Source organism: Triticum urartu, chromosome 7A, assembly GCF_056163025.1.
Source record: "Triticum urartu cultivar PI428250 chromosome 7A, HENAU_Tu73, whole genome shotgun sequence".
In the NCBI taxonomy this organism is placed as follows: Eukaryota; Viridiplantae; Streptophyta; class Magnoliopsida; order Poales; family Poaceae; genus Triticum; species Triticum urartu.
The window spans coordinates 4,982,870-5,008,885 of record NC_141879.1 but is presented as its reverse complement, the minus strand read 5'-3'; the positions used below and the strand labels follow the sequence as shown (position 1 = coordinate 5,008,885).

At 49.3% G+C, this 26,016-nt stretch overlaps 3 protein-coding genes and 1 pseudogene across 4 annotated transcripts; all 4 read left to right on the top strand.

Annotated features, from left to right (window-relative positions):
* The first annotated feature begins 1,689 nt into the window (after window positions 1-1,689).
* On the top strand, window positions 1,690-3,430 carry LOC147956728 (E3 ubiquitin-protein ligase BIG BROTHER-like). Of its 2 annotated transcripts, XM_087532834.1 has the most exons (6): window positions 1,690-1,837; window positions 1,967-2,034; window positions 2,157-2,201; window positions 2,437-2,561; window positions 2,644-2,752; window positions 3,047-3,430. In XM_087532834.1, exons 1-6 carry the CDS (start codon window positions 1,690-1,692, stop codon window positions 3,080-3,082), a joined length of 531 nt encoding a protein of 176 aa, XP_087388960.1. In that variant the 3' UTR covers window positions 3,083-3,430. The 2 variants fall into 2 exon arrangements, with proteins under 2 accessions (XP_087388960.1, XP_087388959.1); XM_087532833.1 differs by lacking the exon at window positions 3,047-3,430 and having other exon boundaries at window positions 2,437-2,567; window positions 2,644-3,023.
* A 1,469-nt stretch (window positions 3,431-4,899) lies between these two features.
* LOC147956727 (uncharacterized) lies at window positions 4,900-6,973 on the top strand. The gene is made up of 3 exons (XM_087531444.1): window positions 4,900-5,313; window positions 5,367-6,546; window positions 6,723-6,973. The coding sequence occupies exons 1-3, from the start codon at window positions 4,900-4,902 to the stop codon at window positions 6,971-6,973; spliced, it is 1,845 nt and encodes a 614-aa protein (XP_087387570.1).
* A 1,575-nt stretch (window positions 6,974-8,548) lies between these two features.
* LOC147956726 (secreted RxLR effector protein 161 pseudogene) lies at window positions 8,549-9,286 on the top strand (annotated as a pseudogene).
* A 6,408-nt stretch (window positions 9,287-15,694) lies between these two features.
* Window positions 15,695-17,932, top strand: LOC125524215 (disease resistance protein RGA5-like). Its single transcript, XM_087532832.1, has 2 exons — window positions 15,695-16,509; window positions 17,138-17,932. The coding sequence occupies exons 1-2, from the start codon at window positions 15,695-15,697 to the stop codon at window positions 17,178-17,180; spliced, it is 858 nt and encodes a 285-aa protein (XP_087388958.1). The 3' UTR covers window positions 17,181-17,932.
* Window positions 17,933-26,016: the final 8,084 nt, after the last annotated feature.

Sequence of the window (26,016 nt, the reverse complement as noted above, 5' to 3'; positions counted from 1 at the left end):
ACGCCCCAACACGCGCCGACCGGCTCGCCTCGCCTCCTCATCGTCGGCCGCCCTCGCCGTCGGTCGCCTGCGGTCACCGCCCTCGCCGCTGGTCGCCGCCCTCACCTATGTCGCCTTCGTGTGTTACCTAACCTCCATGGATGCAGCAGCATGCGGCCATGTTGCAGCCCTTGTAGCTCCGGTGCCACCGCTCGCAATTCCAGTGCACGACGGCCGCGCTCCGGTGGCGATGGTTCACCGGACACAGCACTCCGACGGTTGCAACTTCTCTGATTCTACAGAGTCTGGTTGTAGCTTTCTCTCTCAAAGGTTGAAGCTTTTTCCTCTACGGTAGAAGCTTTTCCGTAAACGATTGAAACTTTTTTTCTTTTTGAGCAGCGTTTGGGTGAAAGCTTTTTTCTATCGTTCGGTTGAAACTTTTTTCATCAAAGGTTGTAGCATTTTATATAGACGGTTGTAGCTTTCCTCGATAGCACTGAACGCTTACAGCTTTCTGTATATACGGTTGAAGCATTTTTTATCTTGGGTTGAAGCTTTCCTGTCAACGGTTGCAGCACTCGCCAGCCTCCCCAGCTGTCGCGCATCTCTGATTGAAGCAAAAAATACCATCGGTTTCAGCAAAAAATCTCTATGGTAGTAGCAAAACCAAAACACAGTTGTAGCAAAAAATGGTCATCCGTCGTCTCGCCGTAACGTCGCCGTTCCAGCAAATTTGCGCCGCGGGGTGCAGTCCTGCCATGGCTGGTTGCAGCTCCGGCGTGGCCGGGTCCGGCGAGGTAGGGAGTGTTCCGATGCACGCGGATCCGCGTGGATCTGGTCAAGGGCGGCCAGATCTGCTGAACGGCGGCGCGCCTGGGAGGCCTGCGGCGCGGGACGACGTGTTGACCATGGCAACGGGGAGAGAGAAAGAGAGAGATGCGCGAGAGGAAGAAGAAAAAAGGGAGGAAGACTAGTCGTCTCGGGTCCATCGCGCCACGTGGTTGCCCGCGAGTGGATCGCATCGCGCGCGCGTGAACTGGACCGGCCAAAGCTTCGGCTGGTGCCCCGGCCCCAAACGTTTCCCAAAAAGAAACGGTCGGTTCTCCTCGAGCGGCCGCTCTCCACTCGACCCCTTCTCTCACATCGCAACCACCCCGTATGCCACTGCCCCCATCCACCCCTTGCCGCCGCCCCCATCCGATGCCCCCCTTCACCAGCTTCCTAGACCTCGTTAGATCTGGAAGGCCGCCAAGAAGGCCGACGCGGAGGACGCGTAGGGGCTCACGCTGATGCACTTCTCCGCGCCCCAACCCTGGAGCGGATTGCATTAGGTGCACCCCACTTGTAGGCCTGTATAGGCTGACAGGAAAGAACAAGGAGGCGTGGAAGGTGGGCGACTTCCACACCTCCCTCATCGACGCAGTAAAATTTAGTTGTATTTATTTGGAGACTGTGACGTTCTACTTTGTCCAGAGCACCAGTAATTGCTGAAAAGTCTCTCTTCCTGCAATATTTGCTTTTAGTTAGTCTACAAACGGAAGGACTGCAATTATCAGCTTCTAATGCAAGTCTAAACACAAATTATGAATGTTCTTTCAGTTAAGATGATAGCCACAACAGGTTTTTATCTGTAGAGTTGCATTTACTTGATTTAATTACAATGTACGTTTGCAAATTGCTGCAGGGAAGTCTCACAGTCACAGTTCACTAATGACAGCTCCTAATATTTACGCAGTCCATGTCTCCAAGGAGACCCACAAGATTGAGGCCTGGTGTGAATCAGATGAATCTTCGGCTAGGCAATTGCTAGAAGAGGAGGATTCACTGGTAGTTACCACTGCTTCAAAGGATTTTGCTGGTAATAATATGGTGCTGCCACTACCAATCTCCAAGCATCTTTTGCATTGTTTGAGGTGGATTCATTAGCTGTACTAACTAATGCTCAGTTGCTCACGCTTACTACATGTTCGTGGTGCATTACTTTTAGGTAGCGTATTCTTGGAACCATCATCACTGGTTGTTGAGTATCGACTACCTGCCAATAATGTAGCTCAGGTTTCCTGCGATTCTACTCTTTTGTTTCCTTTGGGTTCATTGGGATCATCAGACCCAGATGTCTGCACTGAATAATGAACGGCAGCCCAGAATGATAAGTTGAGGATAATTTGTATATGCAGGTGGCAACAGAAGATATTGCCGACCCAGATAATATGTCATATGAGGTATGTTGTTTTGCTTTTGCGGAATGGACGATACTTTGACGGTTTTCAGAGAACAACAATTTTCTAAACACATATTGTCAATGTGGTTTACTTATACTACTTGTTCCCATAAGTAATTCTAGGTATACTACTTTGTTCCCACGATTTGACATAAAAAAATTGGACATAAATAGACACACTTTGATTGACGTCTTGTATCACACCAATTTTTTACTATTATTTTGGTATTTTGTAGCAACTGCAAGCAAAGGATCAAGCAGTAGGAACTCAATCCAGAGGATTATCTGATGAGCTGACATGCTACCTGGTGCCTTTTAGGAACAATTGTACCTTCTTCTCCAGCAAAAAGAACAACGAGGAGTACGAGTTAGTTTTACTCTGAGAATTGCTCATCATTTTGTAACCCTAAGACAAACATATAACATGTGAAATCTCCATGCAGATGTGCGATCTGTAAATCAAACATTAAAAGCCGACAGAAGTTGATACGATTGCCGTGCAGCCATTCTTACCATGCAGATTGCATAACTCGATGGCTTGAGATTAACAAGGTAGTAGTGTTTTTTTTCTTCTTCTCTAAGTACTGCTCAATTCTATTTTGATATGCTACAAATCAAATATAAGTTTTTTTACTTCTATGAATATATGTCGAATGCTAGTATAAACCTGCTATATGTCTCAAGAAACGAAATACCTTGATACCAAATGTGCTATTTCATTACACACATTGTCTGGACTCCATTTGATGCCTACAGATTGTTGATATCTTGGCGTACAATCTTATATTGTTTGATATTAGGAGGATTGTCCGATTTTTTTTGATATGTACCTTTATTTTCATTCAGTCATGCCCAGAGTGCAATGAGGAGGTATTCGGTTAACTTGCAATGTTTGTAGCGATGCTATGGCCTCATTGTCGCATCATGATGACGGGAGATCTTGCTCTCATATCGCCTATTAAGCTACAAGACACTCTTGTGCATCAGTCTTTCATACCAGCATAGCAAAATAGCGTGTATTACAAACGATAATGAAGTTCCTTTGTCTACCAATCTCATGGTGATGGCAAGCGTCTTCTGATTTGTCTTTAAGTATTGAAAATTGTTTTATAAACCTGCTATATGTCTCAAGGAACGCAATACCCAGATACCATTGTGCTATTTCAGTACACACATTGTCTGAACTCCATTTGATGCATACAAATTGTGATGTCTTGGTGTACAATCCTATATTTTCTGATATTAGGAGGATTTTCTAATATTCTGATATGTACTTTCGTTTTCATTCGGGCATGCCCAGTCTGTAATGAGGAGGTATTTGGCTAACTTGCGATGTTTGTGTCGATGCTATGGCCTCACTGTTGAATCATGATAACTATGGATGGAGCCAAGATTCTAACACAGTGGGTAGTTTCGCCATCAATGCAGAAGTAAATAATTGCTAGACGAAGTATGAAATCTTTACCTAATAATAAAGGACGGAAGCTTTCATAGTTCTTCATAGGTCTATTAGTTTTTTACAAGGGAAACCATCGATCCAATTGGACCAAGCATAGCGATCGAGCCTGCCTAGCGATCCTATTTTTGTGCGCTTCTGATAAAAAGGCCTGTGGGCTCAGTTAAAAAAAAGGCCTCCCGTGCATGTTCTGAAGACCACATCTCTCCTAGCTCGATCATCTAAAAAAACAAAAACTCTCCCAGCTCAAAACATGGGAAAAACGACCGCTCGGCCGTTTGTGTCCTTCCAGGACTCATGCAGCACAACAGGTATTATTTATCACCGAGAGTAAGAAGAGACGTAAAAAATAGGGTCACGGAGGGTCAGGTTGATGGTGGCCCAGCGTCCGTCGTTGCCTGCGCAAGTCGCCCTAGCCATGGCGTAGGAGGGGTGGCTGGAGGCGCTGCTCGGCGGTGCTTCGTCGACCATGACTTCAGCGGCAATAACAGCAAGCAATCGTCGTAGACGTACTGGAGGCTCCCTTGGTGACCGCCTGGACGAGCTCAAGCCGCAGCCGTCAAGGTTGCGATTCGGGCTAGCCATGGTCCACGATGACAACGACGAGGGGCACTGAGGCGAGGAGGCGGCGCCTGGCACGAGCTCCCAGAGGATAGTGCGGACCATGAGGGCGGTGGAGACATGGACTATCTCCGGCTAGGTCTCATGTCATGGCACCGTCCGCGTCCGTCAGGGTACGTTCCATCGGTCCCGAATGTGTAAAAATTGTTAGACTAAGCTAGTTGGCTGCATGGCTGCATAGTTTAGGTGCTTTGATTTTTCTGTTAGAATAATGTGTGTGCATGGTGATGTGACCAGCACATGCACGTAGCCGTGGGAGTCCAGTGCACGTACGCACGATCCTCTCCACGTTCTCTTGTTTTTTCTTTATACCCTGGCTCCTCTCCTGGCGGGACTCGATCGCTGTGACACGCGGTCGTGGGATGGCGCGGCCATCACGGATCATGGCGATCCCGCCGGGAGTGAGCGAGCTGGGGGTGGCTTCTGTTGTAACAGAGTAACTAGAAGGGAGAAACGCAGAAAAACCAATGAAGTTGCACAGCGCAAAAATCCTTCCTCTCTCTCGTTCGTGATCTTGTCTTCCTCTCTCTCTAGTGCTCGATCCGGCAACGACAATTGGCATCAGAGCCCGGTGTTTGATCCTGCTCCGATGGCCGGCGGTGTCTGATCCGCGGCGGCGCATATGTCGGGCGACGAGTCAGACGGGAAGAGCAAGAGCGGCGCTAGATCGCCAACGCGGACGCCTTCGTCCAAGGCGCCGGTCGCGCGCCTCATTGGCAGCGGCAGCGGCGAGATCCGCGTGGTGGAGCGCGTCGTGCGCGAGGAATCAGGGGCGTCGATGCTGCTCACCCGCACCAATTACCAGGAGTGGGCACTTGTCATGCAGGTGAAGCTACAAGTAGCCCGCGTCTGGAACGCGGTGCTCGAAGACGGCGCCGACGAGAATGACGACCGGCGCGTGCTGCAGATTATCCTCACCGGCGTCCCGCCGGAGATGCTGCGCGTGCTGGCCGCGAAGGATTCGGGGAAAGTGGCATGGGAGACCATCAAGACGATGAGGATGGGCAGCGCGCGCGCCCTCGAGGCCAAGGCGCAGGTGCGCCGGCGCGAATTCGAGGATCTCCGGTTCAAAGACGGGAGTCCATCGAGGATTTCAGGCTGCGGCTCTCCGCCCTCGTCGCTGATCTGGAACTCTTTGGCGACCCCGTCACCGAGCACAAGGCCATGCATAAATTCCTTCGGGTGGTGCCGCGCCGTTACCGCCCGATGGGGATGGCGATCGAGTCCCTTCTCGATCTGAAAGCCATGACGATCGAGGAGCTCGTGGGTCGATTCTCCGCCTGTGAGGATCATTATGATCTGGACGACGGGACCCAGAACGCCGGGCGCCTCTTGCTCACACACGAGGAGTGGCTGGCCCGCGAGAAGGTGGGCAGCGGCGGTGGTTCGTCTTCGGGCGGCGGCGCCAACATCGGCAAGAACAGGTCCTTCGGCAAGGGCAAGCCCCAGGGCGCAAGCAAGGGTACGCCGGGGAGCGGGGGAACGGGCGGCTCTGGTGGATCCGGTGGCAAGAAAAAGAAAGGGAAGTGCCAACACTGCGGCATACCAGGTCACTGGAAGAAGGAGTGTCGCACATGGCTCCGGGAGCAAGAACAGAAGGGCAAGCAGGAGCAAGCAAATCTCGCTGAAGCCCACGCCGAGCACGATCAGGGCCTCTACATGGCCGTGGTCACCACAGTTGACGTGTCCCAGGTCGTGGCACCCCAAGAAGTGCACCTCAATGAGGAGAAAGGCATGCCCGTGCCCTCTCCAGACGGCGTGTGGTTCTTTGATACGGGAGCCAGCAGCCATATGACAGGCGACAGAGGTGTCTTCGCATCTCTCGACGAGACTGTGCACGGCACAGTGAAGTTCGGAGACGGCTCCCTTGTGGCCATCCGCGGGCGCGGCACGGTGATGTTCCGCTGTCAGGGTGGTGACCAGCGTGCGTTTGCTGGTGTCTTCTTCATACCAAGCCTCCACACGAACATGGTCTCTATGGGGCAGTTGGACGAGCCGGGCTGCGTCATCAGCATCCAAGACGGGCTCATGGTCATCCGAGACCCCGCTCGGTGCACCCTGGCGAGCATCAGGCGTTCAGGAAATCGTCTGTACACCGGTGTCCTCACTATGAACGCACCGGCCTGTCTGCTGGCACAAGGCGACGACCCAACCTGGCGATGGCACGCACGCATGGGACACCTTCACTTCCGCGCCCTCCGAGCTCTCTCCACGAAGCAGATGGTGCGAGGCATGCCAGTCATCGACCGGGTGAGCAATACTGCGATGGGTGCGCTCCGGGGAAGCAACACCGCGCCCCGTTCCCGCAGTCGTCGACATACCGCGCAGAGCACGGGCTGGAGCTCGTGCACACGGATCTTTGAGGCCCAATCGAGCCGACCACGCCAGGAGGTAACAAGTATTTCCTTCTGATCGTGGATGACTACAGTCGTTACATGTGGATAGAGCTCCTGAGGTCCAAAGACGAAGCCTTCGAGCGCTTCAAGAAGGTGCAGGCGCAGGCCGAGGCCTCCGGCAACTGCAAGCTGCGCGCATTCCGGTCAGACCGGGGCGGCGAGTTCAACTCTGGCGAATTCAAGGCGTACTGCGTGGAGCTGGGCGTCAAGCACTATACCACTGCCCGTACTCGCCGCAGCAAAACGGAGTGGTGGAGCGGCGCAATCAAACGGTGGTCGAGATGGCGAGGTGCATGCTGAAGAGCATGGAGATGCCGGCATTCTTCTGGGCTGAGGCGGTGCGGACAGCGGTGTACGTGCTCAATCGCGCTCCCACCCGCAGCCTGGAGGGAGTCACGCCGTATGAGGCGTGGCACGGACGCAAGCCTGCTGTGCATCACCTGCGCACGTTCGGGTGCACTGTCCACGTCAACCGCGTCGGCCCCGGCATCACCAAGCTCAGCGACCGCTCCGTGCCCATGGTTTTCGTCGGGTACAAGGAGGGCTCCAAAGCCTACTGTGTCTACAACCCAGTGACAAAAAAGGTGCAGGTGACAAGGGATGTGGTGTTTGAAGAATCCAGACCGTGGGCGTGGCGTACACCAGGTGCAGCAGAGGCATACACCGCCCGGGGCACATTCACTGTGGTCTACACCACGACCCGGGTGTCCATGAGGTCGACCGTGGCACGCCTGTCGTCCCCAACACACCGCGCGCGCCAACCTCTCCCTCAACGCCTGTGGCAGGCGGCTCGCCCTCCGGCATGTCTACGCCGGGGGGAGCGCGCACGGGACGCCCTCGCCCAGCTCATCCGCGTCTAGGGGGAGCACGCTCGGGACGCCACAGTCTGAGCCAGCGTCACCAGATGGAGGTCGAGAGATTCGCTGGGGCACGCCGCCTAGCCATGACGAGAACCGCCGTGACGTTGACACAGGCAACATCCGCTATCGGCGTGTCTCCTGCATTCTCGATGAAACAGAAGACGACGCGGTCAGAGAGGCCATGGAACACTGCTTTCTCAGTGCAGAGGAACCCGATGACATTAATGAGGCGCTGCACAGTACGGCTTGGAAGCAGGCCATGGACACGGAGATGGACGCGATCGCAGAGAATTGCACCTCGCAGCTGACACCTCTCCCGCGCGGACACAAGCCGATCGGCCTCAAATGGGTTTACAAAGTGAAGCGTGATCCCGACGGCAACATTGTCAGGCACAAAGCGAGATTGGTGGCCAAAGGATATGCACAACGCGAGGGCGTGGACTTTGAGGAAGTGTTTGCGCCAGTGGCGCGAATGGAGACGGTGCTTCTCTTCCTAGCTCTCGCCGCGCACTTGGGTTGGGAGGTGCATCATATGGACGTCAAGTCCGCCTTCCTCAACGGCGATCTGGCGGAGGAAGTTTATGTCGCCCAGCCGCCGGGATACGCTGTTCCTGGCCGAGAAGGAGAAGTGCTGAAACTGAGCAAGGCCCTTTACGGGCTTCGTCAGGCACCGAGATATTGGTACGCCAAGTTGGATGAGAGTCTCTGCACACTTGGGTTCAGAAGAAGCCCACTGGAGCATGCTGTCTATCGTCGCGGAGATGCTCAATCCTTTCTGCTTGTGGGAGTGTACGTTGATGACCTGATAATCACTGGCACTGACTCAGCTCAGATCACAGAGTTCAAAGATCAGATGCAGAAGCTTCTCAAGATGAGCGACCTCGGCCTTCTAACTTACTACTTGGGGATCGAGGTAACTCAGTCTAGGGGAGAGATCACTCTGTGTCAACGGAGCTATGCAGAAAAGATCCTAGAACAGGCTGGGATGACAGGTTGCAATCGTTGCCACACCCCCATGGAGTGCAGACTGAAGCTGAGGAAGGAAGATGATGCAAAACCCTTTGATCCGTCCCTCTACCGCAGCATCATCGGCAGCCTAAGGTATCTTGTACACTCAAGGCCAGACATTACACATGCTGTTGGAATTGTTAGCAGATTTATGGAGAAATCAACTATCACATATTGGACAGTTGTTAAGCAAACCCTCAGGTATGTGCAAGGAACCTTGAGCTATGGATGCCGGTATGGGCGTGGAGGGACTGGAGATATCCTGGGGTATAGTGACAGTGATCATGCAGGAGATGTGGGAGATCGTACGAGCACATCCGGGCACATCTTCTTCCTCGGCAAAAACCCCATTACCTGGACTTCCCAGAAACAGAAAGTTGTGGCGATCAGTTCATGCGAGGCCGAGTATGTGGCCGCTGCTGCAGCAACCTGTCAAGGTCTCTGGCTCAGCAGACTCATTTCAGAGATGAAGGGAATTGATCCGGGGAAGTTTAAACTTCTGATCGACAACAAGTCAGCTATAGCTTTAGCCAAGAACCCTGTCTATCATGATCGCAGTAAGCATATCGATGTGAAGTTTCACTTCATCAGAGATTGCATTGAGCAAGGGCAGGTGGAAGTCGATCACGTTGGGACTGAGCAGCAGCTGGCGGATATTCTGACCAAGGCTCTTGGGCGGGTGCGATTTGTGGAGATGAGGCAGAAGATGGGAGTCGGCGAGATCATCAAAGGCCAACAAGCTTGAGGAGGAGATTTGTTAGACTAAGCTAGTTGGCTGCATGACTGCATAGTTTAGGTGCTTTGGTTTTTCTGTTAGAATAATGTGTGTGCATGGTGATGTGACCGGCACATGCACGTAGCCGTGGGAGTCCAGTGCACGTACGCACGATCCTCTCCACGTTCTCTTGTTTTTTCTTTATACCATGGCTACTCTCCTAGCGGGACTCGATCGCTGTGACACGCGGTCGTGGGATGGCGCGGCCATCACGGATCATGGCGATCCCGCCGGGAGTGAGCGAGCTAGGGGTGGCTTCTGTTGTAACAGAATAACTAGAAGAGAAAAACGCAGAAAAAGCTGTGAAGTTGCACAGCGCAAAAATCCTCCCTCTCTCTCGTTCGTGAGCTTGTCTTCCTCTCTCTCTAGTGCTCGATCCGGCAACGACAAAAATCGATAGTGCAAAAACTCCAGCAGCAGCCCGCGGGACTCATGGCTCGTCGGGAGAAGTTCGAGAGCTACCAAGGAGTCCGCCAATCCGTCCCGATCCAGGTCCGCGTCCTGGATAATCAGCTCCTCGAACGTGAGCGGCTGGCCCAGCCTCGCCATGGAGCGCACGGGCTTGGCAGCGGAGATGATGTAGTTGTCGTTGCGGTCAAAGGCAAGGATGACCTCGAGCAACTGCTTCTGCTGGTCGATGAGTGGAGCGTGAGGCGTGAGCACCGGCAAGATGCCACCCGCCAGCTCGGCCGTCCGCTAACATCTGCATCGATGGCCAGCAGCAGAGGGACTGGTCGCCCGGCGGCTGCAAGCTTTGGGACAGAACAGGGCATGGAGCTCGAGACCTGTTGGCGCCCGTCAGATCATCATCTAATCCTGCCGCTGCCCTGCGGTCTGATCCGGCCAACAGCTGCTACATCAAGAAAAGTTCCCTGTCGTACACACTTCCAATGATGTCCGCAAGTTTGTAGTCTGCAAGTTTTTATATATTTAAAAAGGGATTCCAATGATGAAAGGCCGCAGCTTACTAATCCTACTGTTCTACTATGTGTCCTCACTGCTGTATGTGTCTTCAATTATGATAGACCGTAGCTAGAGCGGTTTTTTCATTTGATTTGGATATACGTACAGTGAAACAAAAGCAGCACACAACGTCTCCTTGCTGAGCTGCATCGTTAACTTAAATGTATGGCCATCTTGCATATTCTTTGACCACATGATATCCCTCCTTAATTTAGTAGATCAAGTTTATGCAAGATGACAACACGATTTGTGTAGGTATCTGCTGACTGTATCTATTTCACAAATATGAGAATTTTCCCTCAAAAGTACTCCCTTCAATCCTAAATATAAGTCCTTTTAGAGATTTCAATAAGGACCAGTCTGTCATATTCTTAAGGAATGACCAATCCTATTATTTTGATTTTTAGTTGTCCGATTCATTATATAGTATTTAAAACTGCAGATTATTTTGAACATGACTTGATTTTCTTCGAAAAAAGTTGAAACTTTTGCAACTGGCATTTGCCATGCTAGGAGAGATACTAAATTATTGTATATTTGATGATCACTATATTAAAGCCATAATGTAGATTTTTTTTGAGGGACATAATGTACTATTAATGTGTAAGCAAATAATAGTAGAACTGTATATCTTACAATATAATACTTTAATTGTACTCATGTGAAAATATCAATGGAGACATGTCATCCACGCAACTACATGTCGATTCAAGAAGGGTCTCACGGATGTGACGTGCTATAGTGTAATGGTCAAGCTCATCCCCTTATATCCATCAGGTTTATCATGATTATTAGGTGGAAAATATGACCAACATCCATGACGATGGCAAACGGGAAAAGTGGCAACACATCTTACGTGTGATAACCTGTTTCACCCGTTGCAACGCACGGGCACATTTACTAGTAGAAGATAAACTCTGCAAATTGTAGGAACATATAACATACTGTCAGTTACATACAGATAGATGATCCTCCAACTGAATGAATGACCATGGTAAAAGTTCCGTGAAATTCATAGACTTCAAAGTCAACTGAGACCAAATACATATTTTGTCCAACAACATACATTACACGGTGAGCTCTGTAACGGCAGAAAGCCCACTGAATTGACATGCATGAGAACAAACTCATGTATTATATAGCAAAAGTACTTCATCATTTTCAGGAGACAGATCCCATAGCTCTAGCAATCTATCTGGTACAGCCAGCACCATCTGAGGGATACAATCCATCAGTAGAAACTGATCACACAATGTATTACAGGTTCATTATAGTCCAAACTGAAGCAACTACTCAAGTAAAGCTTACAAGTGAACTACAAACAAAATTAAACAGAGCAACCTGAATATTCAGTGTGCACTTTACCACACTCCACAAATAATATAAAAACATGGCACACAAAAAGTGGTCACAGTTTCTGTAGCACTACAAAATGTACATTGGGGTCTCTACTTCCAGGGTAAACATAATTATTTCTACTTCAAGAAGATAAAATTCGAACACTACAACTATCTACATCACCATTTCTAGATCAACCCCATTCAGAGGCACACTATCACACTAAAAAACACTAACCTACCAGCTTCGGTATCAGTAATCCCCTGAATAGTTCTATTTACCTCAAGAATAGTACTCCCTCTGTAAATACATATCAGAGGTTTTAGGTCACTAGGTAGTACTTTCTAACTTCACATCGGTTCTACTAGCTACACCACTAGGAGACCACTAGAAAAACAATTAGACAGATGGAATTTGTTATTACCTGTATGCCATCTTCCATCTGCTGATCCTCTCAAATCGCCACCCCTTCGATCTTCTTTTTAAAACTTTCCATGTTGTTGATTGGACAACATTCTTGTTGTACATTAGCAAAGGCATCGTGATTCACTGAGAAGGTCGCATTATGAGTAGTGACTGGCGCCACACGGATTTTGCAGCCACCACACTTCCCATCTCAAAAGTAACAACTTGTACTTCCACCCTCTAGACCGACTGCAGCGGGAGCAAAAATTATACCACTGAATTCGTATTTTCGATATAAATTCAGTGATATAATTTGTGGCCCCACCTCAGTCAATCTTGTTGATTAAATTTACGGTCAAACTTGGATCTTGGGAAACGCGGCCCACTACAATGTGGAATAAAGGGAGTAGCTTAAAATGGAGCGTCAAGATGATATAAATATAAAAAGCACATACCCAGCCTCTTCATAGTTAGGATGCACACAGTTATTCAAGCGGTTGTCGGAGGACGAGATGTTGCCGGTCATCCTCCGAACCGTGCGGTCCCGCGCCTTGGCCAGTCGGGCTGTCTTTGCCTTGGTTACCGGCTCTGCAGTAGCCCTTCAGCTGCTCAATGGCGAGTACGGGCCCTTTGGTGTTTTTGCGACGCAGGCACAACGCATTGTCTCCACCGTCATGAGGAGGGCTGGAGGACCATCGCGAGGATCGGGTCCTCTAGATCCATCGGCGCACGGCCAGTGCCTTCCCCGCCGAAACCTTCTCCCTCGCCCGATGCAGCTTGCGATGTGCAGCTCGCGCCTCAGATTCGAGCGTCATCGTCCGCGCTGGCGCCGATATGGGCACGAGGACCCAACGAGGGTCGGGTATGCCCTCCGGAGCTGGTATAGCAGGCGGAAAGGGGGCGGCCTACCTGGAGGAGCATCGAGCGGCCGAAGCTGTGTAGAGGACGAGAGGAGTCGGTGACGTCGCCTGCACATTGTCTGGCTCTGCGTCGGGCGGCTGTGACTCCCAGTCGGAGTTTCCGCCACTCCAAATCCGTCACCGGATGTGCCACTATTGCTATCGCTCACCATATATAGATCGGAAGGGAAGGGGACTTGGAGAGAGATAGATAGATAGAGAAAGAGTGAGTGAGTGAAGTGGAGTTTGTTGACTTTGCTCTAGGGCTTGTCCGGACTGAGGTTATATGTGGGGCTGGGGTGGACCGGTCTGACGCGGCGGATACGCCCGGACGCGTCCGGACCTCCCTATACCAGCCATGGATTTTGACTAGGTTTGAGAGGTGTCGGTCAGCCCGGACTTTCATGGCCAGTTTGGGGACTGGACACACTTTTTGGCGAGACACTGGCCAGGTCATCCGCTCAATTTTAGTTTGGGAAGCTTGGTTGTAGATACTCTTACTATGGCATTCTATTTTTTTAGGGGACGTAGCATTCTATATAGTATAAGTTTCATCAAGGAAAAACAATAGTTGGAAAACACATGAATAATAGAGAATATAAAACACGAAATCACTAATTGAGGAGTAATCTTTCCAAAAATCACTCCGTCCTCCCAGGTTGCAACAAGTGGCGCACCGCATGTGTGCCACTTGTCGCAACCTAAGAGTTTTCCTTTTTTTCGTAGATCTGTTTATTCAAAACGTTTTATCTCTTAAACCGTGTGTCCAAATTTGACCCGTTTTCACCCTTGGATTTCTATTTTTTTTATAACGAAGGCTCAAGTAGAGCCCGACTTCGAATTAACAAAGCCATCAACCAACCAGGATTACAACTCCGGGTTACAACCACACACCAACTACAAGGAAGGAAAACAAACAACAAAGATACAAGGGCGCCTAGGAGCAGCTCACATTGGACATACAACAACCTAGCTAGAAGATGGACATAGAACACATAGCTTGGAGATGCCAGGAACCCCTCACACGCCGAGAACCAAGGCAAAAGCGCTAACCGGCTCAGGCACGGGCACCGACGACGGAGCAAAGCACGCCATTGCCAAACGCCTGGCCTGGGCTTGAAGAAAACACATCCATCCAGATCCATCGTCACAGAAGGCCCCTGCCTCCTCGCCTGGCTCGAAGGCGCCGCACCGGTGAACGATGGACATGCTCACCCTAGAACATGGATAAATGGCATCGAAGGAAACCACAGGGGCGGAACCAGGCATTCCCTTCCTGCCGACAACAACTTACCTAAAACAGAGCAACGCCAAATGCCAGAGTAGAGGCTTGAAAGGGAGAGAGCAGTCGGAATGCACAGATGGGCAGCAGCAAGGGCCAAGACCAAATCTTCGGCTCGCTCGACGAGATGAAGAGCAGCCACCAGAGGAGGGGAACCCTATCCCCTCCCGTCCTGGAAAATCCACGAGCACCGGAGGAACACTGCAGCCCAGCGAAGAGCACCAAAACAGCTTGACCACACACCCAGGGAGACACCGCCGCCGCTGGAGACTCGCTGCCGCCGCCGACACACTCCACCTACACCACAGCGAAGCCCACAACCCATCTTTGTTCCCAAAACAGTGCCTTGAAGAAGGTTACGGCGCCATGGGCGTCGCCGCTGCCCAACAATGTTGAGGCTTTAACCCGGGAGACAAAGGGGAAGGGGGTAGGGTGCAAGACCTGACCGGCGCCTCCGGGAAGGTGAGCGGCGCCCGCGAGCGTCGCCGCCGTCGCAGTCGACACGGCTGGCTAGGGGTTTCCCCCGGTCCTGCATCCCCTTCACCCACTCCCACCCGAAGAAGACCGGAGCCCCACGACGAAGCAGGGCGGATCTGAGGGGGGAGGAGCTCGCTGGAGAAGAAGGGGAGTGGAGGCGGCCAGATCTGACGCATCAAGGGATGAAAACCGCCGCCGCGCGCAGGCCCGCATCCACCGGAGATCTCGCCACCCGCACGACCGAGAAACGCCGACCCGCGCCCACGCCACCGGGAGCCGAAGCCGGCGACGCCACACATGTCGGGGCCGCCGCCCCGGATCCAAAGGCCCCCCGCGGTCGAGGCGAGGCGGCGAGGGCCCCGCCGCCGCCTTCATCAGCAGCGCGCCAAGCATGCCCGGCAGCAGCTGCCTCAGGCGGCGGTGAGGGGAGGACGAGGAGGGGAGCGGGTGGCGGGGCTAGGGATTTCGCCCCTCGGATCGCCCAAGCGGGGCGACACGAGGGAGGGGAGGGGAAGTTCTGCCTGTTTCACCCTTGGATTCCTTGCGTCGAGATCTTCAAAAGTAGCCCATGTTGATAGATTTTTGACGAACTTATTTTACTTAAAAAACCGGGCAAATCCGCGCCTCTCACGTAAGCAAGCCCGTCGTAGTTCCCGTTGTGGTGGACTATTAACGACACTTGAGGGCCGGCGGTGACCTGTTAACGGAAACACATCACATGGCACCGTCCGTGCAAGTCTCGAAACAACCTTATTACAACAAAAATGAGGCTACCACCACAGCAACAAGGAGACCAGAAAGGGGAGAAGCGAGTCGGGAGGAAAAGAGTCTGCTGGAGCATAGAAAAGACCAAAGTAGAAAGTGTTAATAGTTTGTAAGCAGAGTTGTATAATTGAAGAGTAAAAGGTTCTCTGATAGAGAATGCTCCTGAAAGATTTGCGTTATATGTTCTGCAGGCTGATGAAATTTGCAAAACACGATTCATTCCTACAGCGCAATGGCTGATAGCAAGCAATGGACCACGCAACAGGTGCCATGGGCAGCCTGCTCCCCAAGCTCGGCGAACTCCTCAAGGAGGAGTACAAACTGCAGAGAAGCGTCAAGGATGATGTCAAACATCTTGAGAGAGAGTTGGAGAGCATGCACGCTGCCCTCAGAAAGGTCGGGGACGTGCCGCGGGACCAGCTCGACGAGCTAGTCAAGCTCTGGGCTAACGAGGTCAGAGACCTTTCATACAGAATAGAGGATATCATCGACAAGTTCCTGGTGCATGTCGAGGGCCCTGAGCCTGAAAACAAGCCACACATGCTCAAACAACTCATGAAGAAGATGGGCGGCTTGTTCACCAAGTTTATGAAACGCCATGCCATCGGCAACGAGATCAAAAGTATCAAGGTCAGTGTTCAGGAGGCGGCTGACCGGCGTGACCGGTACAGGGTCCACGAGGTGGCTGCTAATCCAGATGTTGCAACCATGGCCGACCCTCGCCTGTTGGCTCTGTACAAGGACCAAAAAGAGCTCGTTGGCATTGATGATTCATTGAATGAGCTAACCAAGATGCTGAGTGACGGGGATGGCGATGTGTCCAAGCAACTAAAGATAATCTCTATTTTTGGATTCGGAGGCGTTGGCAAGACAACTCTTGCCAAAGCAGTATATGATAAGCTCAAAACACAGTTCGATTGCAGTGCTTTTGTTCCGGTAGGACGCCAACCTAGCGTGAAGAAACTTCTCAACGACATTTTCTATGGAATTGGCAAGAAAATGTACCCTGGTTTGGATGAAAGGCAACTGATTGATGAAATCCGAGTATTACTTGAGAAAAAGAGGTACACACCCTATTATTTAATTTGATATAGTTCAAGTAGTAAATGAGGAGTTGGATGAAAGGCAGCAGATTGATGAACTATGAGATAAAGAGGTATGCATCTACTACCTCTGTACCGAAATACTTGTACAGAGGGAGTACTATGTAGTTTCATACTATACATCAAGTAGTAAATGGGGGCAAAAATAGCGTCACACCTGCGACGAAATGAGTGATAAATTATGTTTTGAGACATCTCTTATAGATGGGTTCGGATGGACTATGGTCATTCTTGTATATTTTCAAAAACTGTATTTTTTGCGTGGAATAATGTATAATATCACTTTTGGCTACCTTCTTTGCTATACTTTGGGTTGGGACTTACTGTCGAATGTTCCCCCACATTCATATATTCTTGAACTTCTGACGATAGATGTCAATTCAAAAATATATCTAATAGATGGAAGTATCTGGATTGCGAAATTTTCTTAATCAGGAATAGACTTCTCGTAGATAAACTTTAGATTCCTTAACGAGGTGGTGGCTGACATCCATGCATCCTCCTTTTGAAGATATTCTACATACTTAGATGCCTTGTAAAATAGTTCCCTAATTTATGATCTCTCTTGCGTTATGGATGGTGATGACAGGTACTTAATCGTCATTGATGACATATGGGATACAAATACTTAGGAACTAGTCAAAAGACCACTTTGGTGTGTAGTAATTGTGGAAGCAGGATCATCACAACTACTCGTATACTTGAAGTTGCCACAAGAACTGGTAAAGTATACAGGCTACACCACTTTCTCGTGATTTATCGGAGGATTTGTTTCATAGAAGATTATTTGGGGGTAAAATAAATCAGCCTAATCATCTACTGTCAGAGATATACAATAAAATTTTACATAAATGTGGTGGTGTACCATTGGCTATAATCACAATAGCTAGTTTGCTTGTCATTAAACCGGTGGAGCTTTGGTCTAAGGTATACACATCAATCGGTTTTGGGCATGAAGAGAATGAAGACGTGGAAAACACAAGAAAAATACTTTTATTTAGCTATTATGATCTCCCTTGTCACCTAAAGACTTGCTTATTGTATCTGAGCATATATCCTGAAGACCATCTAATTGGGAAAGATAGTTTGATATGGAAATGGGTCGCCGAAGGTTTTATCCACGAGGAACCAGGGTTAAGACTATTTGAGACTGGTGAAAGGTACTTCAACGAGTTGGTGAACAAAAGCATGATAATGCCGGTAAAAACACCTTATCATGGAATCATAATTGGTTGTCGTGTCCATGACATAATGCTTGATATGATATGCCTATTGTCAAAGGAAGAAAACTTTGTTACTGTATTGGATAGTGACGAGCAATATACAACTTCACATTGCAACTCTCGTAAGCTAGTTGTTCATCGTCGGGTCAGACCTCTGGCTAGCACATCCACATTACAAGCAAGGTCACTTAATGCAATGTGCAGTTATGAGATGCTGCCATCAGCCCATCACTTTCATGCTTTGAAGTTTTGCGTGTCCTAGCTTTGGATGGCCCCACTGATTCACACAATCCTAATTATCTTGAGCATGTTGGAAAGCTAGTTCACTTGAAGCACCTCAAACTAGCGAGCATGGGTATGCATGAGCTCCCAAAGGAAATAGGATATCTAAAGTTCTTGATAGTATTGGACTTGGCTGGGAAAAGCAGAAGTAAACTTCCAGAGAGTATTCATCTACTAAGTCAACTCAAGTGCTTGAACATCAGTGAAACAAAGATTGAAGTGCCGTGTTGGATCGGAGATTTGACATGTCTAGAAGAGCTATGCCTAGGAGAAGTTGGTATTCACTCAAACTTTATGACAGAACTGGGTAAGCTGACAGAGTTGAGGAAGCTCCGCATTTCTAAAAGTGTGACTGTAGGTGGTAATATCGCAATGAATAGTTGGGCAGAGTCTGTAGCCAAATTGAGCAAGATCCAAGTCATAGACATTGATTTTATTCTCGTGTACAGATTCTCCAGTCATGTCGACAACCCATGGGAACGAAACATCCTCCCTCCACAACTCCGTGTGCTGCGCATGGCCTATCAAGAACCCGGGCTGGTGGCAACGATCAATCCCTCGCTTCTTCCCAACCTCTCCCATTTACAACTAAATGTATACAGTCCAGACCTGGAGGTCTTTGGAAGTTTCCGAGAGCTTGTTGCCCTTGAGTTGGTCACATGGTCAGCTTTCAACCATGACACCATCGGCGGTGTAGGTGCATTCCCCAAGCTGAGGGTCTTCAAGACACAAGCAACGACTTGCTTGTTTCAAGAGGGAGATATGCCGGTCCTTGAATCTCTTGAGTTCCAAGTCGTAGCACATGCCAATGATGATGACATTAGCTTTGAATTTGACTTTGGTAGCCTAGGGAACCTCCCTTTCCTTCAGGAAGTCGAAGTCTATTTATGGGCTCCACTCGCGGATTACAAGAATGCTAAGGAAATAGCAAAGTGTGCAATAGATGTGCTTCCCAACTGCCTTAGGCATCATATCATACAACAGGATACGAGGGATTGGAGTCGGAGGTAACTAAGTGCATATTTATTTATTCATTAGCGCTGATCTCCATGGACAGTTAGCCGTGTAACTCACAATCTCCTTTTCCCCCCTTTTCCAGATTCCCAAACTGATGTGTTTCCCAATCACATTTTCCAGCTACCCGTATATCTCCACCTACCGGAATCAAGGTACGTACGCTCCCTATCTAAGTACTCAACTCTGTCAGCTTACCTAGTTCTCTCCTTTATTGGCACCTTGTCTTTCCTTTCTCTCTAGAGTAAATCACAGCAATTGTCAATCAACAGAAAAAGAAGCCATTACCAATCTGCATTCGTGCTAGATATATCTTTCTCATCATTTCAAATAATAACCATGCATACTCCACTTATATCTTTTCTGAGAGTTACTTCATATATGTAGGTTGGAAGCATTACCAAATCAGCCACGGAGAAAGAAAAGATAGCTAATATCTTTGCATAGCCGGTCCCAAGACCGGAAGAAGGAGGAGGGGCCAAGCATAAACTTGTGCAATGTCAAACCATTAATGCTCTTAGAGTTTACTGTCTCATTTATTTGTAGGTTTTGCTTTTTGTTTTTCTTCATTTTCTTGTTCAAGTATATACCATCGTGGTTGGCCATATATAGCTTCCGCCATTTTCTTGTTCATGTATGTAACTTTATACTTCAAAATATGGTGGTTCAAGTTTGGCTAAGTTGAAACTCGGGAAGCTAATAAAGCTGAAGACGCCATGGGACCACTATGAAGAGTAATATCTTTGGAAGGTTTCCGGCACCACCATGATAACCGTTGGTGTGGCTGGATCCACGCTATCCTTTCTGTTAAACATGTCACGTCTACCTGACTTGGGCGCCACGTAGAGGTTAGGAGGATCTAGTTTGTTAGTAGATGTTTATCTCTTGATGTAATCCTCCTCTTATCTCTACGGTTGTTTCAACCAACAATGTAATCTATCTCAATGTATGCCTCTGCGAGAGCCGGCCACGCCAATATCAATATAAATACATGCGGGCTCCCATGTTACGGGAGTTGAGACGCTTTACGAAACCTTTCATGGTATCAGAGCCTCCTCTTCCACCTCGTCTAGCCTCCATCGTTCCTCTCCTACCCGCCATGGCTTCCCCGAGCCAAGCTCCCTCAGCCGGCCTCAACAACACCATCTCTGAACCCTTAACCCGCACCAACTACGTGCTTTGGCGTGCCCAAGCCAGATCCCAAATCATTGGGGCGGGTCTCTTTGGTTACCTCGATGGAACCATCCCCGAACCACCATCCAAAATCACCTCAAAAAACTCCGAAGGGAAGGACCAGCTCGTCCCTAACCCAACCTATGCTGCTTGGTTAATCCAAGATCAGCAACTAGTAGCCTATTTGCTCAGGAATCTTTCTAAGGAAGTCCTGGTGCAAGTTGCCTCTCTTGAAACCTCACAAGCCATCTGGTCCGCGCTCGCGAACATGTTTGCAGCCCAATCCAGATCAAAAAATAAACATCTGCCGCACCGCCCTCACCAACGCCCAGAAAGGATCCCAATCTGCTGCCGCTTTCTTTGGTCACATGAGATCCATGTCAGATGAGCTTGCTATGGCAGGGAAACCCCTCCTAGAGGAAGAACTCATCTCCTTCATAGTTGCTGGCCTCGACATGGATTACCAACCACTTATCTCAGCCCTAGATGTCCGCACCGAACCACTATCTGTTGATGATCTCTTCGGCATGGTGGCGAACTTTGATCAGCGCATGGAGCTGTTCCAGGGCACAGGCGCCGGGGCTTTCAAGTCCTCGGCCTCACGGGGACGCGGCGGCGCTCCCAAGGGTGGCTACCACAACTCACCCAAGGGTGGAAACGGCGGTGGCAACAGCAACTACAACAACGGTGGCGGCGGCTACCGCAGCAACAGCGGCGGTGGTGGCAGCGGCTACAACCAGGGAGGCGGTGGTGGCTACCGCGGCTCTGGTGGTGGCTACAACGGCGGCGGTGGCGGGGGCTACTACAACAACAATGGCCCCCCACGCCATAACTACAACAACAATCAAGGTCGTCAGGGCGGCCGCTTCACCGGGTATGAAGAATATGAAAACAAGTGTCAGATTTGCAAGAAAACTAACCACATTGCAAAAGAGTGTAAGTGGCGCTATGCAGAGGACAACTCCCAGAGGAGACGCGTTGCAGCTGCAGCAGATACCTCATATGGAGCAGATTCCAACTGGTATCTTGACTTCGGTGCAAATGAGAACATCACCTCCGAGCTAGAGAAAATGACCATGCATGAGAAATACCACGGCCAAGAGCAAGTCCACACTGCAGAAAACGGTCCAGGTATGATGATAAGTCATGTTGGCAAGTCTATTATTAAAACCCCGCATCGTGATATTCTTGTAGATGAAGTCCTACACATTCCCAATGCATCAAAAAATCTCCTTTCGGTTCATCATATTACTCTTGATAATGGTGTCTTCATAGAGTTTCACCCTTTTTTCTTCTTGATAAAGGATCAGGTCACGAGGAGGGTCCTCTATCGCGGTAGATGTGTGGAAGGTCTCTACCCGTTGATTCCCAAATTTTCCAAGTCCAATAAGCAAGCCTATGGAGCTTGCAAGGTGTCTTCAGAACGATGGCACAATCGTTTAGGCCACCCGTCTTTTTCTATTGTCTATCAAATTCTTAGCAAAAATAAGCTCGCTTTTGTTGATGAGCATGATCGTGAAACTATTTGTGATTCTTTCCAAAGAGCAAAAAGCCACCAATTACCATATCCAATTTCCACTAGTGTGTCTACAAAACCTTTGCAACTTGTTTTTTCGGATGTATGGGGACCGGCTCCCTCTTCAGTTGGTAGGCACACCTATTATGTGAGCTTCATTGATGATTTCAGCAAGTACACGTGGATATATCTTCTTAAGAAATGCTCTGACGTTTTCCAAGTTTTTCTTAACTTTTAGGCTTTAGTAGAAAGGAAATTTGATTGCAAAATACTTGCTATGCAATCAGACTGGGGTGGTGAGTATGAGAAACTCAACTCATTCTTTCAACGGATAGGAATTTCTCATAACGTTTCTTGCCCCCATGCTCATCAACAGAATGGTTCCGCTGAACGTAAGCATAGACACATTGTTGACATAGGTCTCTCCCTCCTTGCTGCCGCATCCATGCCACTCAAGTATTGGGATGAGGCCTTTCTCACTGCCATCCATCTCATCAATATTCTGCCTAGTCGTGTCATTAATCATGAAACACCTACTGAACGTCTTCTTCACACCAAACCAGATTACTCGTCACTTCGTGTGCTTGGTTGTGCTTGTTGGCCGAATCTACGTCCTTACAACAATCGTAAACTTATGTTTAGATCAACCAAATGTGTCTTCCTTGGTTATAGTGCACAACACAAGGGTGTCAAGTGTCTCGATATTTCTACTGGACGTGTGTATATCTCTAGGGATGTCGTATTTGATGAAACCGTTTTTCCTTTTGTCAAACTCCACCCAAATGCCGGTGCACTTCTTCGCAAAGAGATACTTCTTCTGCCTTCAACCTTATCCGGCGTTGATCATGGGGGAATAAATAATAGTACTGATCAACTTGTATCTAATCATCATATTATGCCTGAGATTACTGTTGCAGATTATTCAGATGGTGCAAAAGAAAACAGTCTTCATTTTATGTGCCCCCCGGCTGGAGACACAGGCGGAAATCAAGGCGTATCCACCTCGGGATCTCCGTCACAGCAGGGGCCAGAATCCGCTCCGGGATTTGGGCGTACAACACCTGGCCCCGCCTCCACTGCGCGCGACAACGACGGCCCCGCCTCCACTGCGCGCGCACCTGGCCTGCATATAGCACCTGGCCCCGCCTTGGGCCTGGAGCGCACCATCACGCGCGACAACGACAGCTCGGGCCCACTCCAATCTCCAGATGCCGTGTGGCGGGCAGCCGCGCCTGGCTCACCCGATTGGCTCGCGCCAGATTCGCCAGGCCCCACCAGTCTGGACCGGTCGCCCACGCCGCAGGTGTCCCCAGCAGGTGCGACACGATCCGCCTCGGGATTAGAGGCGACAGCGCCTGAAGTTGGCGCACCTGAGGGATCGTCTGCGCCTGTGTACCCTGGAGTTTCTCCTGTGGCTCCGCGTACAAGACTTCAAAAGGGAGTAACAGCTCGTTTAAATTACAAAAATTTCTCTAAGTTTGGTATGTCTTGTACAACTGGTGAACCTAACAACTTGATAACAGCACTTGGTGATCCTAGGTGGAAACTGGCTATGGATGAAGAAATCATGGCATTAAAGAAAAATAAGACGTGGCATTTGGTTCCTCCTCAACAAGGCAGAATTTGATTGATTGCAAGTGGGTCTATCGAATCAAGAAAAAATCTGATGGCACTATAGATCGGTACAAGGCAAGACTTGTAGCAAAGGGATTCAAGCAAAGGTATGGTATAGACTATGAAGATACATTAGTCCCGTTGTTAAAGCTGCAACAATACGTCTTATGCTGTCAATAGCTGTGTCCAGGGGATGGAGTCTCAGACAGCTAGACGTACAGAACGCGTTCCTTCATGATGTTCTGGAAGAGGAAGTGTTCATGAAACAACCTCCTGGGTATGAAGACAAAAATGCACCTTTCCATGTCTGCAAGCTTGATAAAGTACTGTATGGATTGAAACAAGCACCTCGAGCCTGGTACTCACGGTTGAGCATGAAACTTCAATCTCTTGGTTTTGTTCCATCAAAATCTGACACATCTCTATTTATCTATAACAAACATAAGACATCCATATTTGTTCTCATATATGTTGATGATATTATTGTTACTAGTTCTTCTGATGGAGCTGTAACAGCACTGCTCAAGGACCTAGGCTCTGAGTTTGCTCTCAAGGATTTGGGAGATCTGCATTTCTTCTTGGGTATTGAAAACATGGTAATGGTATTCATCTATCTCAAGAAAAGTATGCCACTGAACTGTTAAGTAGAATTGGCATGCAAAACTGTAAACCTTCTCCAACACCACTGTCCAGTTCGGAATCATTGTCTCTGACAGAAGGCGAGCCACTGAACCAAGAGGATATTACTGGTTACAGAAGCTTAGTTGGTGGTCTGCAATACCTGACTCTCACACGACCTGACATCTCCTTTGAAGTTAACAAGGTGTGTCAGTTTCTTCATGCACCTACTACAGCTCACTGGACAGCAGCAAAACAGATCTTAAGGTATATAAGGAAAACTATAACCACAGGTCTTACATTCAGTAAGTCCTCCTCCACACTTGCCAGTGCCTTCTCAGATGCAGACTGGGCTGGTTATCTAGATGACAGAAGGTCAACAGGTGGTTTTGCTATCTTTTATGGGTCTAATTTGATATCATGGAGTGCTAGAAAACAAGCTACTGTTTCCAGGTCAAGTACAGAAGCAGAATATAAGGCATTAGCAAATGCAACAGCAGAAGTCATTTGGGTTCAGTCCATGCTCAAAGAACTTGGAATAGCACAAGATAAATCTGCTTGCTTGTGGTGTGATAATCTTGGTGCTACCTATTTGTCTGCCAATCCAGTTTTTCATGCTAGGACAAAACATATTGAAATAGAATTTCATTTTGTAAGAGAACGTGTTGCCAACAAACAGCTTGAGATCAAATTTATACCCTCCAAAGATCAGGTTGCAGATGGATTCACAAAAGCATTGCCTGTTAGAAGTTTTGAAGAATTTAAGCGTAATCTCAACTTGTTACAGTTGTGATTATGGGGGAGTGTTAAACATGTCACGTCTACCTGACTTGGGCGCCACGTAGAGGTTAGGAGGATCTAGTTTGTTAGTAGATGTTTATCTCTTGATGTAATCCTCCTCTTATCTCTACGGTTGTTTCAACCAACAATGTAATCTATCTCAATGTATGCCTCTGCGAGAGCCGGCCTCGCCAATATCAATATAAATACATGCGGGCTCCCATGTTACGGGAGTTGAGACGCTTTACGAAACCTTTCACTTTCTACTGGCCACACCTCGGTGCTTCTCAACAATGTCCCAGGTGACCGGATCCTTTGCCGCAACGGCCTTCGCCAGGGTGACGCCCTGTCCCCTTACCTCTTTATTATTGTTGCGGACGTTCTTCAACGCATGACGCAGGCTGCAAGCGCCGCTGGCCGGCTGCAGCACCCAATCGATCCCTCCCTCCCTTGCCCCGTCTTGCAATACGCAGATGATACTTTAATCCTTTGTCGTGCCGACCTCCCTTCCATTACTTATCTTAAAAACATCCTCGATGCTTTTGCCTTGGCGACCGGGCTCACCATTAACTTCCATAAATCTGGCTTTGTCCCCATGCACTACTCCTCCGAGCTGTCTGCTCAGATGGCTGCTATCCTGGGATGCCCCATATCCACCTTCCCTCAACCCTACCTTGGTCTCCCCCTCTCCCCTCTAAAGCTCCCCATCTCTGCCTATGACCCCCTCATCAACTCCTTTGATAGGTATCTGTCCGGGTGGTGCGCTCTTCTCCTTTCCTCGGGCGGTAGGCTTGTTCTCTGTAATGCCGTGCTTAATAACCTTGCCACCTATTATATGTGTTCCTTTATGCTACCCCCTGGAGTGCTTGAGCAGATTGATCGTCGGCGTCGTGCTTTCTTTTGGACCGGCAAGGATACTTGCTCTAGTGCTCGCTGTTTAATTGCTTGGGACAAAGTGTGTGTTGATGTGCAGGAAGGCGGACTTGGCATTCGCGACCTCCGGCGGCAAAACATGTGCCTTCTTCTCAACTTCGTCGACGCTCTTCACCGGCCCGGGTCCCCGCCTTGGAAGCTTTGGTTCCTCCGTAACGTCAGGGGTGACGTTGGGGACCCCTGCTCGGCGCCCTCGTTCCTCCAGACGATCATGCAGGCTGCGCTCCCGACCTATCGATCCATCACTCGGGTGCAGCTTGGAGACGGGCGCACCACCTCCTTCTGGCAGGATCGGTGGCTCCCAGGCGGCGCGCT

Coding starts and splice junctions, on each gene's coding strand:
- LOC147956728 (XM_087532833.1), top strand. CDS start 1,690: ATGACAGCTCCTAATATTTACGCAGTCCATGTCTCCAAGGAGACCCAC. Junction 1,838..1,966: donor TGCTTCAAAGGATTTTGCTG/GTAATAATATGG, acceptor CATTACTTTTAG/GTAGCGTATTCTTGGAACCA. Junction 2,568..2,643: donor AAGAACAACGAGGAGTACGA/GTTAGTTTTACT, acceptor ATCTCCATGCAG/ATGTGCGATCTGTAAATCAA.
- LOC147956727 (XM_087531444.1), top strand. CDS start 4,900: ATGTCGGGCGACGAGTCAGACGGGAAGAGCAAGAGCGGCGCTAGATCG. Junction 5,314..5,366: donor CCCTCGAGGCCAAGGCGCAG/GTGCGCCGGCGC, acceptor GAGTCCATCGAG/GATTTCAGGCTGCGGCTCTC. Junction 6,547..6,722: donor GGTGAGCAATACTGCGATGG/GTGCGCTCCGGG, acceptor ACATGTGGATAG/AGCTCCTGAGGTCCAAAGAC.
- LOC125524215 (XM_087532832.1), top strand. CDS start 15,695: ATGGACCACGCAACAGGTGCCATGGGCAGCCTGCTCCCCAAGCTCGGC. Junction 16,510..17,137: donor GTATTACTTGAGAAAAAGAG/GTACACACCCTA, acceptor TGGTGATGACAG/GTACTTAATCGTCATTGATG.